At 46.6% G+C, this 15,011-nt stretch overlaps 1 protein-coding gene across 1 annotated transcript; it reads left to right on the forward strand.

The window, feature by feature from the left end:
• Nucleotides 1–520: 520 nt before the first annotated feature.
• LOC146610727 (uncharacterized) lies at nucleotides 521–3,025 on the forward strand. Its single transcript, XM_085344580.1, has one exon. It carries the CDS (start codon nucleotides 818–820, stop codon nucleotides 3,023–3,025), a length of 2,208 nt encoding a protein of 735 aa, XP_085200706.1. The 5' UTR covers nucleotides 521–817.
• Nucleotides 3,026–15,011: the final 11,986 nt, after the last annotated feature.

Consider the following 15,011-nt stretch of genomic DNA (forward strand, 5'->3'; position numbering starts at 1 on the left):
TAAGTGAATAAGTGAATAAAGATAAGAGTGAACTGAGGTCTGACCACGGTTGCAGCCGACGGGTTGCTCTCCGGTGTCGGATAAATACCTCAGTGCAGGTCTGGGACCTTGAAAGGGTTTATTAGTAACGCCTTTCTAAACAAATTAAAAGGTTAAAGGCCTTGAGAATATTTTTTAGTAATATTCTCTAAACTACAGAAGGGTTAGGAAGGCCCAGAGGACTTTATTAGAAAAGATCCTCTAAAACTTAAAAAGGAGAAGTACTGGTTGGAGTCCAAAGGAGGGGTCCCTTTGATCAATAGGAGAAAACGGATCTCTTCTTAAAACCCCGATGATTTTAGTGTTTTAAATGTTTTGATGTTCTGTTTGATATTGGACACACATAAATACACGCTGAATGCTTGCTGTGGAACACTGGGCAGGACAGTTTGGTTCTCCGTTGTTCACAGATTACACAATTAAAGGAACTAGGTTCCTCTTTTGGTTAAAATAATACACCACACATAAAATTTTTTTTTTTTACACATTTATTACATACATAAGGAGGGTAATGAGTGACTGCAGGTAATGTATGAAGTGTGAATGAGACGTGTGAACAAGGTGACAACCAACTAGCACCCCTATCAGGAAGCTCTAGGCAAGGTTACCCGCCAGACTCCGGTTTGGTAGAAGCTTGGTAACACCTGAAGGGATATTTCAGTGCTGACTCACCTTTAAAGCAGCGCCCCAGCTGTTAGTGCCTAACAGAGGCAGAAACCCAGCTGGCCCAAATTCTCCTTTAAAATCAATAAAAGAACACTCCTCCATTGACAGTAAAATGGATGGAGAATTAGATCGAGAAACTAATGATGATGGTTGGGGTCCCGGTGTTATTCTTAGCACATTGGGAGAACAATTAACATGTGTTGAGACAGTCATCAACTCCACACACCAGCCTAAAGAAGCAAAAAAGCAGAAAGAGTCATTGAGGAAAACAGCTGAAAGGTTAATGAAAGAAAAGGGAAAGGACGAGGGGAGTAGTGGTAATTGGGGAATAATTTGGCAGAATAAGGCTATGCAGGCAAAAGAGAAAGAGGAAGAAGCCAACTCAGCAGCAGCAGGTGCAGGTGTGATGAGCGGGGTGAGACACAGAAAGGAAGCAGATAAGCACGCAGGCCGCAAAGTTAAATTTAATCACTGGGTGTGTTTATGGGAAACTGCAAAACCACACATGAAGAAAAATAGGTCTCAGCCACCTCCCTATTCTGCCTCAACTCCTCCCTCAGCAGGCATATATCCGGTACTTAATATCTCTGGTGGAATAATGACTATTGGAGAAGAACCGCCCGTAGCTCCAACTCCCATAGATACCAAGCATTTTTGCCCAGGAAGCTCCTCTCTGTCGGCGACATCCTCAGCTAGTAGTAGAGCCCCCTCTTCTATGTCCCAGTGTTCTGGAACCGGATCTGAGGGCCTAACTGACCCATTTGCGAGCGCACCATTTGCGGTTCGAATGAACAGACAGGAACCCACTGAACAACAATTAACTGATCTAGAAGCAGCATTACGCAGCTGCTTAAATGAACATAGGTCAGTGGTCCAGGTGAATAATCGTGTTGCGTCAGCCCCTCTTTCCCGGTCCAACCCCTTTGCCAGCACTCCTGTCGCTGTTAAAGGAGATCTGACCGCTACTGCAAAAACTGAGCCTGGCACTTCACCAAATGTCACAGTTACCATGTCTTTGGTGGGCCGTCAGGATCCGGAAACACAGATGAGTTTAGCCCACGTTTTTGCTGACACTGCTACCCCACCAGGCGGGGGAAAAACTGAGGATACTGATGATGAACTCAGTGACCTTAACAATACACCCCTCTCTACCTCTCCCAGTTTAGGATATCAGACTAGATCTAAGGGCCCTGTGCCTCAGCCTCCAGGCATGTTTCCCCTGGTCCAGACTAAAGCGCAACGTACACCAGTGTATCAACCTTATTCATTCGGAGATGTCCAGGCCCTAGTGGACAAACTCCCTGACATAATGGAGGGAGGGAATGCCTGGTTGGCTGGTTTGGATAAATACACAGCTGGACAGGACCTCGCACTGGGAGATTTTAGAGCTATTATAACTAGGTGCACATCCCGATCTCAGGCAGCGGACCTGGAACAAAATGCGGGTACTACCATGCATGAGAACGAGGTGCCACTGATGCAGGCCTTGAGGTTTATTGGACCGGCCCTGCGCAAACAATTCCCACCCAAAAATCAAGGCACCTTACAGAAATTTAAATGGGAGGGAAAGCAAAATCCCACCCATTATCTAAATCAGGCTGTTGAAGACTGGGTGAACCATACAGGTCATCACCCCAGTAGGACTTGTTCACAGAGCATGTGGTTTAGAAGGGCGGTGCTGAGGGGCATTCCGGAGTCAGTAAGCCAGAAAATGGAGGATAATCCTGATTTGCAGGACTGTGACTTTGCAATCTGGAAGAAACATTTGATTTTTAATCTTAACAAAGTGCAGATTAAGTCTGATGATAAAGCGGAGAGCGTCGAAGATTTACAGTTGCAACTGTTGAAGGTTCAGCTGCAGAAAGCTAAAAACGACCTGGGTGGAAAAGGTGACAAGCCTAAAAAGCAGCTTGTGGCCGCTGCGGCTCCCCCTCCTGGTCCAGTTGCCCCTGATTTGTATCCGAACCCATGGCCAACTGATCCACAGCCCCCCCAGTATGGTGCTTATCACTCCCCGGCCCCTTATGGGCAGAGAGGTTCCCCATTTGGAGGAAACAGAGGTGGTTTCAGGGGAAGGGGTCAGATGGGAGGTGGTAGGGGAGGCCAGATGTATGTTTGTTTCCGGTGTGGACAACCTGGACACTGGGCTAAAGCGTGCCCTTTGAACCCGGCTGCTGGAAGAGGCAGGGGAGCCCGTGGTGGGCCCTATCAGCATCCTGGCCACAGAGGTGGACCTCGTGGTGCTTTAGTTGAAGTGCCCCCGGCCCCACAGATGCCTGTGATGGGGTGGGAGTACTACGAGGGTGGTCCCCAGCTATAGGACACCCCACAGACTGCCCAGGACGGTGAAGGGACAACGGCGGACCCTATGCTGTCCATAACTGTAGATAGAAGAAGAAGCAGCTTTTTAGTGGACACTGGAGCTACGTACTCCACCATTAAGGATGTTGCTCGTGAAAGACTTACTGACACAGTGATTACAGTGGTGGGCATATCTGGGGAACCTAAAACTCTGCCTTACACCGTGCCCCTCCCCACAACGGTTGGAGATCAGACTTTGTTACACAGCTATGTGTGTTCAAAACAGGCTCCTGTGAATTTACTGGGAAGAGACTTGTTGATTAAATTAGGAGCCACAATACTCTGCTCTTCACAAGGCCTAACTGTGACTCTCCCTACTGGGGTTGTGCTTCCCTGTTCTAATGGGCCAGAGGGAGGTGGTCAGTTTCTACTGCAACCCTCCTCCTGTTTGGCGGACTCTGCTGACATCTACTGGGCATTATTGGAAGTTGAAACACCTGCTGAACCAGGAGTTTGTACTGCTTTTCAGCAATGGCGGCCGTGGCTCTCACTCCTACATCCTTATGTCCCTCCCCCTGACCCACCTCATGTTACACTGTTTTATGACAGGCATGACACCACCTGGTACCAGCACATGTTCCAAGAGCAGTGTGAGGGGCGGGCTTGGTCTCTGAACATGTCGTGCATTTTTGCGGCACCGGAGGGAGTGGCAGCAGCGGTTACTTTTACAACAGATCAATTACAGTGGTACATGATGTCTGATGAGGCAGCTCCCCATGTGTCACTGGCCTTACATCCTGGACACCAGGCTAAGGAGCTGGGTGGAATGGTTAAACGTTCCCTTGCGGCCACTGACTGGACACCTACAAAACTCCCACAGGTTTTGTTTTCTCCATCTACCAAGACATACCAAATTTTAAATGATTGCTTTAATTCCTCAACACTGCAACATAGAGTGGTCAGCGGGTCACATGGCAGAGAACACACAGACCACTGTGATGCTGCGCCTTTACTCGACTCTCTTCCAGATTGTTTGTGGTCCCATGGACCCACAGATGTAGGTTTAGTTGATGTGGAGCCAGTCTCTTTTCAACTGTCATCTGCTACCCCTTTGTGGCAGCCTCAGTACCCACACAGACCGGAGGCTGAGGCTGGGATTGCAGAAACAATTTCTGGTTTGGTCACTGCCGGTGTCTTGGAGCCCTCCTGCTCTAAGTGGAACACGCCCATCCTACCCGTTGAGAAAAAAGGCACGGGGAAGTTCAGAATGGCACATGATTTGAGAAGGATTAATGCCTTACTTGGCACTCCTACTTTGCCTGTGCCTAATCCTTATGTTGCCTTGACCAACCTCCCACCATCTCATGCCTGGTTCACCTGCATTGACTTGGCTAATGCCTTTTTCTGCCTCCCACTTCGTGAGTCACTGCGTGACATTTTCTCATTTACATTTAGAGGCCGACAATGGCGTTACACTCGCTTACCACAGGGATTTGCCCTCTCCCCAGGACTGTTTAATCAGTGTTTGAAAGAACTTTTACAAACCAGCCCACTACCATCTGACTGTATGTTAATACAATATGTGGATGACCTTTTGCTGTCTGCTCCCACGGCTGACATCTGTTTGGAGGCCACCAGAGTGGTACTTCACCACCTGGCCAACACAGGTTTTAAAGTGAGCAAAAACAAACTACAGATTGCAAGAAAACAGGTTTCTTTTCTAGGCCGCATGGTCTCACAGTCCGGTATTTCCTTGTCCCCAGAACACAGGAACTCCATTTTGCACCATCCAAAACCTCTAACTGTAAAAGACATGTTGTCATTTTTAGGCCTGACTGGTTACAGCAGGACCTATGTCCCAGACTATGTTGGCCTTACTTCCCCTTTGCGCGCTTTGGTAAATGAACAAGGCATGAGAAACCTCTCTGCTCCCCTCTCATGGACTACAGAAACAGAACAGGCGTTTATAAAGTTAAAACAACAGCTTTCTGTCGCCTCTGACCTTGCTGTGCCAGATTATGCTTTGCCTTTTCATCTTGATGTTTCTGGAACTGGAACCCATATCAATGGTATCCTGTTCCAGAAAAAAGGGGGAGAGAGAAAAGTGTTGACATATGTAAGCGTAATGCTTGACAACACTGAAAAACGCCACCCACCGTGCACACAACACGTTTCTGGACTTGCAAAAATCATTCAGAAAACAGCACACATAGTGATGAACCACCCACTAAAAATTTTGACATCACACAGTGTGGTGGCCTACGTCTCCTCACAGGCCTTCACACTCACTTCACTCAGGCAGAGACGCCTCAGTACCATTTTGGAAGCACCACACATCACCTACTCACATGAAGGCATAAACATGGCTGATCACATGGGATCGGGGGAACCACATATGTGTGAAGAGGTTGTGCAGGTACAGGAGAAAATCAGGCCAGATTTGCAGGCAGAACCTCTAATGGATGCAGAAAAAGATTGGTTCACAGATGGATGTTGTTTCAGAACTGAAAGTGGAATGTTGAAGGCTGCATGGGCAATAGTGGAACAGACAGACATGAGATGGAAAACAGTGAAAGCAGAGCAGTTGACAGGACAACAGTCTGCACAGAGAGCTGAACTGAGAGCGGTGATTGAAGCCTTAAGGATGGGAAAGGGACAGAAAGTGAATATATACAGTGATTCAGCTTATGCTGTGGGAGCAGTGCATGTGGAGCTCAAGCAGTGGCTAAGAGCTGGTTTTTTGACAGCCAGCGGAAAGCCTATTAAACATGAGATAGAAATGAGGGAATTAGCGGAAGCACTGTTGTTACCTGTTAAGGTGGCAGTGGTAAAATGCAAAGGACACAGTGCCGGACTAGACTTAGTGGCATTAGGTAACAAACAGGCCGACTTAGTAGCTAAGCAGACAGCTGGTTACTTACCCTCCCTGATTATGGTAATGGACCCAGAAGCCACACCCCCTCCAGAAAGACCACCCATACAACTAGGCCTAGCCACAATCAGAGAGTTACAGGACAAAGCCAGCCCCCAGGAAAAATCATTATGGGTAACAAGAGGGGCCACAAACACAGATGTTTGGCGTGGCCCAGATGGAAGGCCCATTCTACCGCCAGGGGTCAGACAGACAGCAATGGAAGAGGCACATGGAGTGGGGCATGTGGGACCTGCACAAATGATGAGGAACTTAGCCGCCTGGTGGCACCCTTATCTAAAAGACATGACAAAATACATGGTTAAAACCTGTAAGGAGTGCAACCAATTTGGAATCAAGCCCGCCTTCAAGCCAATAGCAGGGTACTTCCCCATCCCACTTTGCCCAGGGAAAGAAATAATCATTGATTACACAGACATGGTGGACAGAGTAGGTAGTTACAGGTACCTGCTGGTGGCTGTGGATGCATTTTCAGGTTGGCCAGAAGCCTGGCCGACAGCAAGTGAAAACAGTAGAACTGTGGTGAAGTGTCTGATTAATCATTATATACCACAGCATGGGTTTCCCGAGGTCATAAGGTCGGACAATGGTTCACATTTCAGGAACCACGATCTGCAGAGGGTTGAAGCCGCATTAGGTTTGAAACATAAGTTTGGCTCAGTTTACCACCCCCAGTCCCAGGGGAAAGTGGAAAGGATGAATCAAACTCTAAAAACTAAATTGGCTAAAATCTGTGCACAGACCAAATTAGATTGGGTTAAGGCATTGCCTCTTGCATTAATGTCCATAAGATGCTCAGTAAATCAAACCTCTGGTTACACTCCATTTGAGTTGGAGCATGGCAGGCCTTTTCCTGGCCCCTCCTCTCGCCTGTTAATGTCGGATGAAGCTGATTCAGACCTCGATCCGAGGACATATTATAACATGCTCCGCAGTTTTGTTGCCCAGTATTCCTCACAGGTCGCTGAAAGAAACCAGCAAGAGCTGAAAGAGGCGGCTACACCTGGAATGGACTACGTCCTCCTGAAAGTCACAAAGAGAAAGTGGGCTGAGCCTCGCTGGACAGGCCCTTACCGCATAACAGAGCGGACCTCCCACGCTGTCAGGCTCGAAGGGAAAGGTGACACCTGGTTTCATTACACACAGTGCGCTGCTGCCACCGAACCAGGAAGAACCTTGAGAGAGGTGCAGAAGGACCTGTCAGAAGGAGCTGCAACAGCATCACCAACCACTTGAGGGAGCCAAAACTCAACCTACAAGCCGGCTGGTTACAAAAGGGGGTGTTCTTCATACTGAACTAAACATTTTTATTTTTCTATTTTTAACATCTTTTATGACTTTGCTTTTATATTGGCTTGAGTTTTTAAGATTTACATTTTACATTGCAATAGTTTTAACCGCTGAAAGCTCATTTAAAGTTGTGTCACTGATACTTTTTGTTGCTCTTTAACTCCTAGAACACGCCCTTGGCGAGGTGGGGGGAACTGGACCACCTTTCTGTGCCCCATCATCCTCTATTAGACGACATCCAAGCTAAGTAAACATGTCTTGGCCCTTTCCCCCTGAAATGACAGGCAGGCAAAGATGTTGCGTCTTTGTTTGCTTCCTGGCCCTGGGTCTCATTCCCATTGGCATAATCCTGATCTGTGAAGGGCCCCCGACACTTCTGACACCTTCAAGTTCAAAAGCTTCGCCCCCTTCTGACAGTCCCAATCTGACAAATGTAGCCCCTAGGGTCTTGCCCACCACCTCCTCGCCAACGGATGATGAAAACTCTGATCGTGAGGGTGACGAACATTATCGTCTTTCTCTTGTTTAAATGCTTCTAGAATGGTTGTTTCTCTGTGGTGTTTTGTCTTAGGCTTGTTATTAATTGTTTCCCTCACCCACTTCCTCTTGAAGGATATATCTGGTTGAACTGTGTCTGGTCGGGTTGTGAGGGTTAAGCGATGTTCTCAGGGTCTCCGGACTTAAGCCTGAGCGAATGTGTACTCCCACCACTGGATATAAATTGTTTTTTTTTTCCACACCCCTTCCTCACGTTTTACCATATTCACTTTTGAATGTCCTTAGCAGTTACCGTTCTGGGTTTATTTTATGGTTGATTTATTCTTTCACATTTTCACGTTTATATCTCTCATTATTATAGTATACTCTGTACTCTCCACATTTTTATCATTACTTATGCTTTTTGGTTGCTGAGTTACAGGAACTGTTAATTTTGTGTCACTACCCTGGTTGCACTGACTCGTTGTATCCTTTTGTGCAGGACAGCTGTTACTGCTTTCGTCGGGAACCGAGACTGCTTGCAGCCGACCCCTGGGCAGGGTGGTGCCTGGACTCTTTTCTCCTCATCTGCAATGACAGATAAAGACAAATGATAAGACCCGAGGAGTTTTTCGAGCCAGGCTTCGACACGTCTCTGTGTTCCTTTGAATGTTACTTATTTTTGTGTGTTGACCCATTTAAGATGGGTCAAAAGGGGGATTTGAAGAAAATATAATCCGATCAAACATTATTCAGCTTTAAATATTGTTCAGCTTTAAAGTTACTGTGCAACTGTGTAATAAAAATGTGTGCTCACGACTTTGGCCTTGAGAGCGATAAGAAGCGATCGCCTCATCCTGCAGGTGCAAGATATCTGCAAGCGAAGAGACTAGAACACCCAAGGCCGCTTTCCTTTTATGGAGTTGTTTTTCTGCTAATGCAGCACTTTCCTCACAACCCCCTCCTGTAAGTTTTAGAGAATATATACCCATCCTCACAGCAAATATGAGGAATCTCCTGATGTGAGCTGTGTTGAGAGATTGTCTCTGTCTCAATAAAAGTTCACTGATTCCCCATCTGCTGCAGGTGTCCGGTTGTCTTCATTCTCCGCCAGCCTGGTTAAGTCAATTCCTCCTTAACATCTAAAAGAACCTATTTAATGAAGGAAGACGGGTTCACTTTGTGTTTAATATTATTCTATTGCTGTTGTTGTTTTTTTTTATATCCTTCAAGGTGCAAAACTTAAAAGAAGAGCTGGAAAAAAACAGCTTTCTACCTGGAGATTGTAACGAGAAAAAACCAGGAGAACACAACAATCCGCAAACAACTCAAGCAAACAGAAGATGAAAAGATCATTCTTCAGGAGTCTTTGCGGTCCCTGCAAGAGACAAGAAAGAAGGAAGAAACCGAGTCCAATGTTGGCAATCAGGATCATTCTCCAGCCAAAAAAGAGACAATAGATCAAAAAGTACGGTGGCCCCTAGAGACAAAGCACGTACAAACTCCAAAACACTTGCAAACTCCAAAACACATGCAAATTCCAAAACACATGCAAACTCCAAAACACTTGCAAACTAAAAAACACATGCAAACTCCAAAACACGTACAAACTCCAAAACACATGCAAAATCCAAAACACTTGCAAACTAAAAAACACATGCAAACTCCAAAACACGTACAAACTCCAAAACACTTGCAAACTAAAAAACACATGCAAACTCCAAAACACATGCAAACTCCAAAACACATGCAAACTCAAAAACACTTGCAAACTCAAAAACACATGCAAACTCCAAAACACGTACAAACTCCAAAACACTTGCAAAATCCAAAACACGTACAAACTAAAAAACACTTGCAAAATCCAAAACACTTGCAAAATCCAAAACACTTGCAAACTCAAAAACACATGCAAATTCCAAAATACAACGGAAGTGCTCCAGGACGCTAGGGGCAGTGTTGAGCTTTTGTTACCTAGTAACTACACAAGCCAGGAAGTACCAATGACCGGATTTGGGGTTTGCAGCCTTAAAGGCCGCATTTTAAGGCCGATTACGTCACAGCGACAAGAGAAGGCTTTCCCAAGTCAAAGGCTGCTCGAAATGCGGCCCTCAAATGCGTCCATAATTTCCCTGAATTTTAAGGATGGGTCGGTGTAGCCTTCATGGCCCAACATATCCCAGACTTCATAGTGCGGTGGTGGTGTGGATAATTTTGCCGAAAAAAAACGGTGGAAGCGGAGCGGAGGAAGAGTAAACTTTCAGAAGTAAGTACTGAATATTATGTCACTTATTTATGCGCAAATATTTTTTTAATGAAGAACATTAAACCATTATTGTTGGCCACATGTTGGGAAAGTTATGTGACATTAGTGATGTCTGTACTTTCAGAATTAACTTGGTTTTAAAGCCTTTACTTTAAAAAAATATATATATAGTCGACCTTAATCTTACAGAGATTGTGATGATTTTGTGGATAATTAAAGTCAGTCATATATCCACAAACACAACAAGCTGAAAGTCAGTGATGCTGCTCGGTTTGCAGTCCTGAATATCACAGCACAAGGAGGATTCACTGCACTGTTAATGTTAGCTATGTTATATTGCTGCCTCTGTTCGGTGGCGTCGAGCCAAACGGACTTTAACGTGTGTTTGAACGAGCTGACGGTTCACTCGTTAAGCTGAAAGAAAGATGCTTTAATCGCAGGAGTCACATGTGTTCACTGTACCATCTGGGAACTCCTCTTGTTTCGTAATAACACAAACACTAAATCCTCCTTCTTTTGTGCTGTTTTGTAGCAGTGTATACACCTGAGACTTTCACCTGTCTGTCTGTCCTGCACTCGCTCTCTGTTTCTTTCTCTCTGATTGTGTATTAAAGGTATGAACATGTGTTTATAAGTTACACTTGTGTTTGAATCCTGCAGCTTATCACACATTTGATTTCCATGTGTGACAACTGCAAGTGTCCAGAGTGAGGACAGACTGAGGGACACACTGCTGCACATCATCTGTGAGGCTTTGCACCCCTGATGATCCACCAGGACAAACTCAGCAGTGTGTGAGGAAGAGGAGGAGGAAGAGCCAGCAGCAGCTGACAGATGGAGAGAATAGACAGACTGTTCCCTGTTTGTGAAGGACTGCTAGAAAAGTTTAAAATAACTAATTGTCTGTCCTGAATCAGTCTTATTAGGTAATGTTCAAATAATTTTATCATTCCAGTGTTTTCAGTGTGGGAGAAAGTACTCAGGGCCTTCAAGTTACACACTATGAAAGGCAGCAACAAGTTTAATATTCAGAAACCTAAAGTATGTATCAGCAGCAGAATGGACCTAAAAATAAATGTTTGTTCCAGTTCTATGAAGCTTTGAGTATTTTGGATCAGTAGCACTGCTGTGTTTGTTGCATCATATTGCTGTAATTGTTTATATGCTTTATATATTCTGAGGTAAGTTGATCTATAGTGTTACATCATATTCTATAAGGATGTTATGTGTTTGTAGACTTTCTGCCCAGTTTGACCCATTTAGCAGAAGCCAGCCTGTTTAAGGCTCTGATATCTATTCTGTATGACTGAAAGCAGTTATGACATGGTCTGATTTTCTCACCCAATAAAGGAATATTTCATATATCAGTCTACTCTTATCAGAAACAGTTATCACAGCTTGTACATTTTCTTTTTATAAATATATGTAAGCAATGAGCCAAATTTAGTAATGCCAGCATACTGAAGGAACAACATTTGTCTCTTATATATGATACACCTATATATGCACTGTCAAAGATACTTGTCTTTGAGTGAAGATTTAAGGTGATAAGACATATAAATAACTGCAACTTGAATCTGTACTGAAGCTCAGTATTTGACACAGAGTTCATGTTCACTGCTGTAATAGCTAATAATGATTAATATAATAACTTTAATATTGGCCATATTATATTTACATTACCAAAGTGATATGACTTTAGTCTCATGAACAACATCAGCTTATTTACTAACTAATCTTGAAATAATTGTTCAGTACAGAAATGAAGCCCAAAAATCATGCTTTACTGTCCTGTGGTCTCAGCCTCAGATACTTATCAAATCACACAAAGCTCTTGTAGAAACAAACAAACAAATGAACAAAATATGCTCTCCCTCATTTCTGTCAAACCAAGTTGTATGACACGTTTCCAGCGGTTAGTATCATGGTTGCTAGGCAACCTGGGAAGCGCGACGGAGACTAGACCGTCCCATACAGACAAACTTGCCGTTTATTTTGCAAATCGATTTCAACACTGCCCCTAGCGTCCTGGAGCACTTCCGTTGTGTTTTGGAATTTGCATGTGTTTTCGAGTTTGCAAGTGTTTTGGAATTTGTACGTGTTTTGGAATTTGTACGTGTTTTGGAATTTGCATGTGTTTTTTAGTTTGCAAGTGTTTTGGATTTTGCAAGTGTTTTGGAATTTGTACGTGTTTTGGAATTTGCATGTGTTTTTGAGTTTGCAAGTGTTTTGGATTTTGCAAGTGTTTTGGAATTTGTACGTGTTTTGGAATTTGCATGTGTTTTTGAGTTTGCAAGTGTTTTGGATTTTGCAAGTGTTTTGGAATTTGTACGTGTTTTGGAATTTGCATGTGTTTTTTAGTTTGCAAGTGTTTTGGATTTTGCAAGTGTTTTGGAATTTGTACGTGTTTTGGAATTTGCATGTGTTTTTGAGTTTGCAAGTGTTTTGGATTTTGCAAGTGTTTTGGAATTTGTACGTGTTTTGGAATTTGCATGTGTTTTTTAGTTTGCAAGTGTTTTGGATTTTGCAAGTGTTTTGGAGTTTGTACGTGTTTTGGAGTTTGCACGTGTTTTGGAGTTTGCATGTGTTCTTTAGTTTGCAAGTGTTTTGGAGTTTGCATGTGTTTTGGAATTTGCATGTGTTTTGGAGTTTGCAAGTGTTTTGGAGTTTGTACGTGCTTTGTCTCTAGGGGCCACCGTAAAAAAGAGACGAAGCAGAAAATTCTCCAGCCCAAGTCGAGACACTCCAGGAGAATAAGCAAGAAAAAGAGGAGGCCAGTACTACCAAACCAGAAAATCCAGAGGCCCGAGATGACAACATGCCGAGAGAAAAGCCAAAAAAGAAAAAGAAGCACAACTGGTTTCTGAGACTGTTCACTTAAGTGACTTCAACTCTGTTCCTATAAAATATACAACTAAAATATTAACAGTTACTTCAAGTCCCTAAACATCAATTTTAAAGCATATTTGCTTTAATATTTAGTTGTGTATACATTTGTCATCGGCTCCACCCCTCTCTGAGCCTGGTTCTGCCGGAGGTTTCTACCTTTTTAACCCTGATGCACCCACCAGGGGTAGAGCGGCGGGGTCGGGGGATGCGGGTCCCCCACGGAGGGAGGGAGGGATGGAGGGAGGAGGTCGGGGTCGCGAGATCCCCCCCCCCCCCCCCCCCCCCCAGGGGATGGGACGGGATGGGAAGGGAGGGCGGGGCCAGGGGATGCGGGTCCCCCACGGAGGGAGGGAGGGATGGAGGGAGGGAGGAGGTCGGGGTCGCGAGATCCCCCCCCCCCAGGGGATGGGACGGGATGGGAAGGGAGGGCGGGGCCAGGGGATGCGGGTCCCCCACGGAGGGAGGGAGGGATGGAGGGAGGGAGGAGGTCGGGGTCGCGAGATCCCCCCCCGAGGGGATGGGACGGGATGGGAAGGGAGGGCGGGGCCGGGGGATGCGGATCCCCCGCCGAGGGAGGGAGGGAGGGAGAGAGAGAGAGAGAGAGACATGAGTTTGACAGAGAGCACACGTGCAAGCACGGACGATAAAGTCTTGTAAAAGGTGGCCGAGAAACACCCCGGCGAAAGCACAGCGCGTTGCGCGGAGAGATGATAAGAGCGCGGATGGCGGGTACTAAGCGCGTCGGGGTTACGGGTTACAGAGGCGATGTCCGGGCGCGTGCCGTACTACAACGACGACAACAACGGCAACAAGGTGCCAACGAGAAAGAAGAAGAAGACGAAGAAGACAATGTCACGCACTAGACCGTGGGAGCCAAAGAGCACTAAGGTCGGTACAGGCGGATCGCAATCGCCGGCGGTGTCCTCCTCCTCCTCCTCCCGCTCACCGTCGCCATCGCCAGCGCATTTGGCATACGCTGCATGGTCGGCTCCGGTCGCTCCGTTGTTGCGACCGGCCACGTTTCGCTATCGAGGGCTAGGGGTCGAGGAAGACCAAGAGCAGCGGCGGCGGCAGCAGCAGCAGCGGCAGCAGCAGCAGCAGCAGCTACAGGAGAACTTGGAGGAGGACGAGAGTGAGGAGGAAGAGGAGCAAGAGGCCGAGGGGGACGACAACGACGACCCGACGGCCCGAACGCTCGCAGACGACGAGGAGGAGCGCTACTCGGAGGATCAGGAGGACGAAAACGATGGGGTGGATAGGTATTTCGGGGAAGAGGATCGCGGTTACGAAATGGCGTCGCAACTCTGCCAGGACGGCGGCTCGCAAGGCGAGTCGAACCGCCGAGAGGGAGAGGAAGAAGAAGCAGGCGCCGACCCGGGGCGGGGGACTCGGGAGATTTGGCAAGAGGACGACGCCGGCCGCGCTGCAGGTGGCGTTCATGATCCTGGGCGCGATCGCGGAGCTGTCGGTGAAACTTGCGACGCGGATGTAGCCGACGATTACGACTACGACGATGACGAAGAAGACAAAGACTATGAAGAAGAAGAAGAAGACGAAGACGTCCTCGCCGATGATGATGATGATGATGAAGAAGAAGAAGAAAAAGAAGATGTCCTCGCCGATGATTATAACGATGACGATGAAGAAGAAGACAGAGACTATGAAGAAGAATTAGAAGAAGAAGAAGACGAAGACGTCCTCGCCGATGATGATGAAGAAGAAGAAGAAAAAGAAGAAGATGTCCTCGCCGATGATTATAACGATGACGATGAAGAAGAAGACAAAGACTATGAAGAAGAAGAAGAAAAAGAAGAATTAGAAGAAGAAGACAACGACGACCTCGACCCGCCAGGACGAGGCCCCACCGAAGAGGCCGTGGCGGCGGCGCGAGACGAGGCCTCCACGTTCATGGCCTACTTCCCGCCGGAGATAGAGGACTCGGTGATCGCCATGACCAACCTGGAAGCGGACAGGCGCAGGCCCGCCATCGACGGATGGAAGCCCATGGGCCACGTCGAGTTCCGAGCCTACGTGGGGCTGCTCGTGCTCGCCGGCGTGTACAGGTCCCGGGGAGAGGCCTGCGAGAGCCTGTGGCACGCCGAGAGCGGCAGGTCCGTGTTCAGAGCCACGATGCCGCTCAAGACTTTTCGA

The sequence above is a fragment of the Diplotaxodon limnothrissa genome, linkage group LG20, assembly GCF_057381915.1.
Source record: "Diplotaxodon limnothrissa isolate DT_005_m linkage group LG20, D_limnothrissa_male_GT1.1, whole genome shotgun sequence".
Classification (NCBI taxonomy): Eukaryota; Metazoa; Chordata; class Actinopteri; order Cichliformes; family Cichlidae; genus Diplotaxodon; species Diplotaxodon limnothrissa.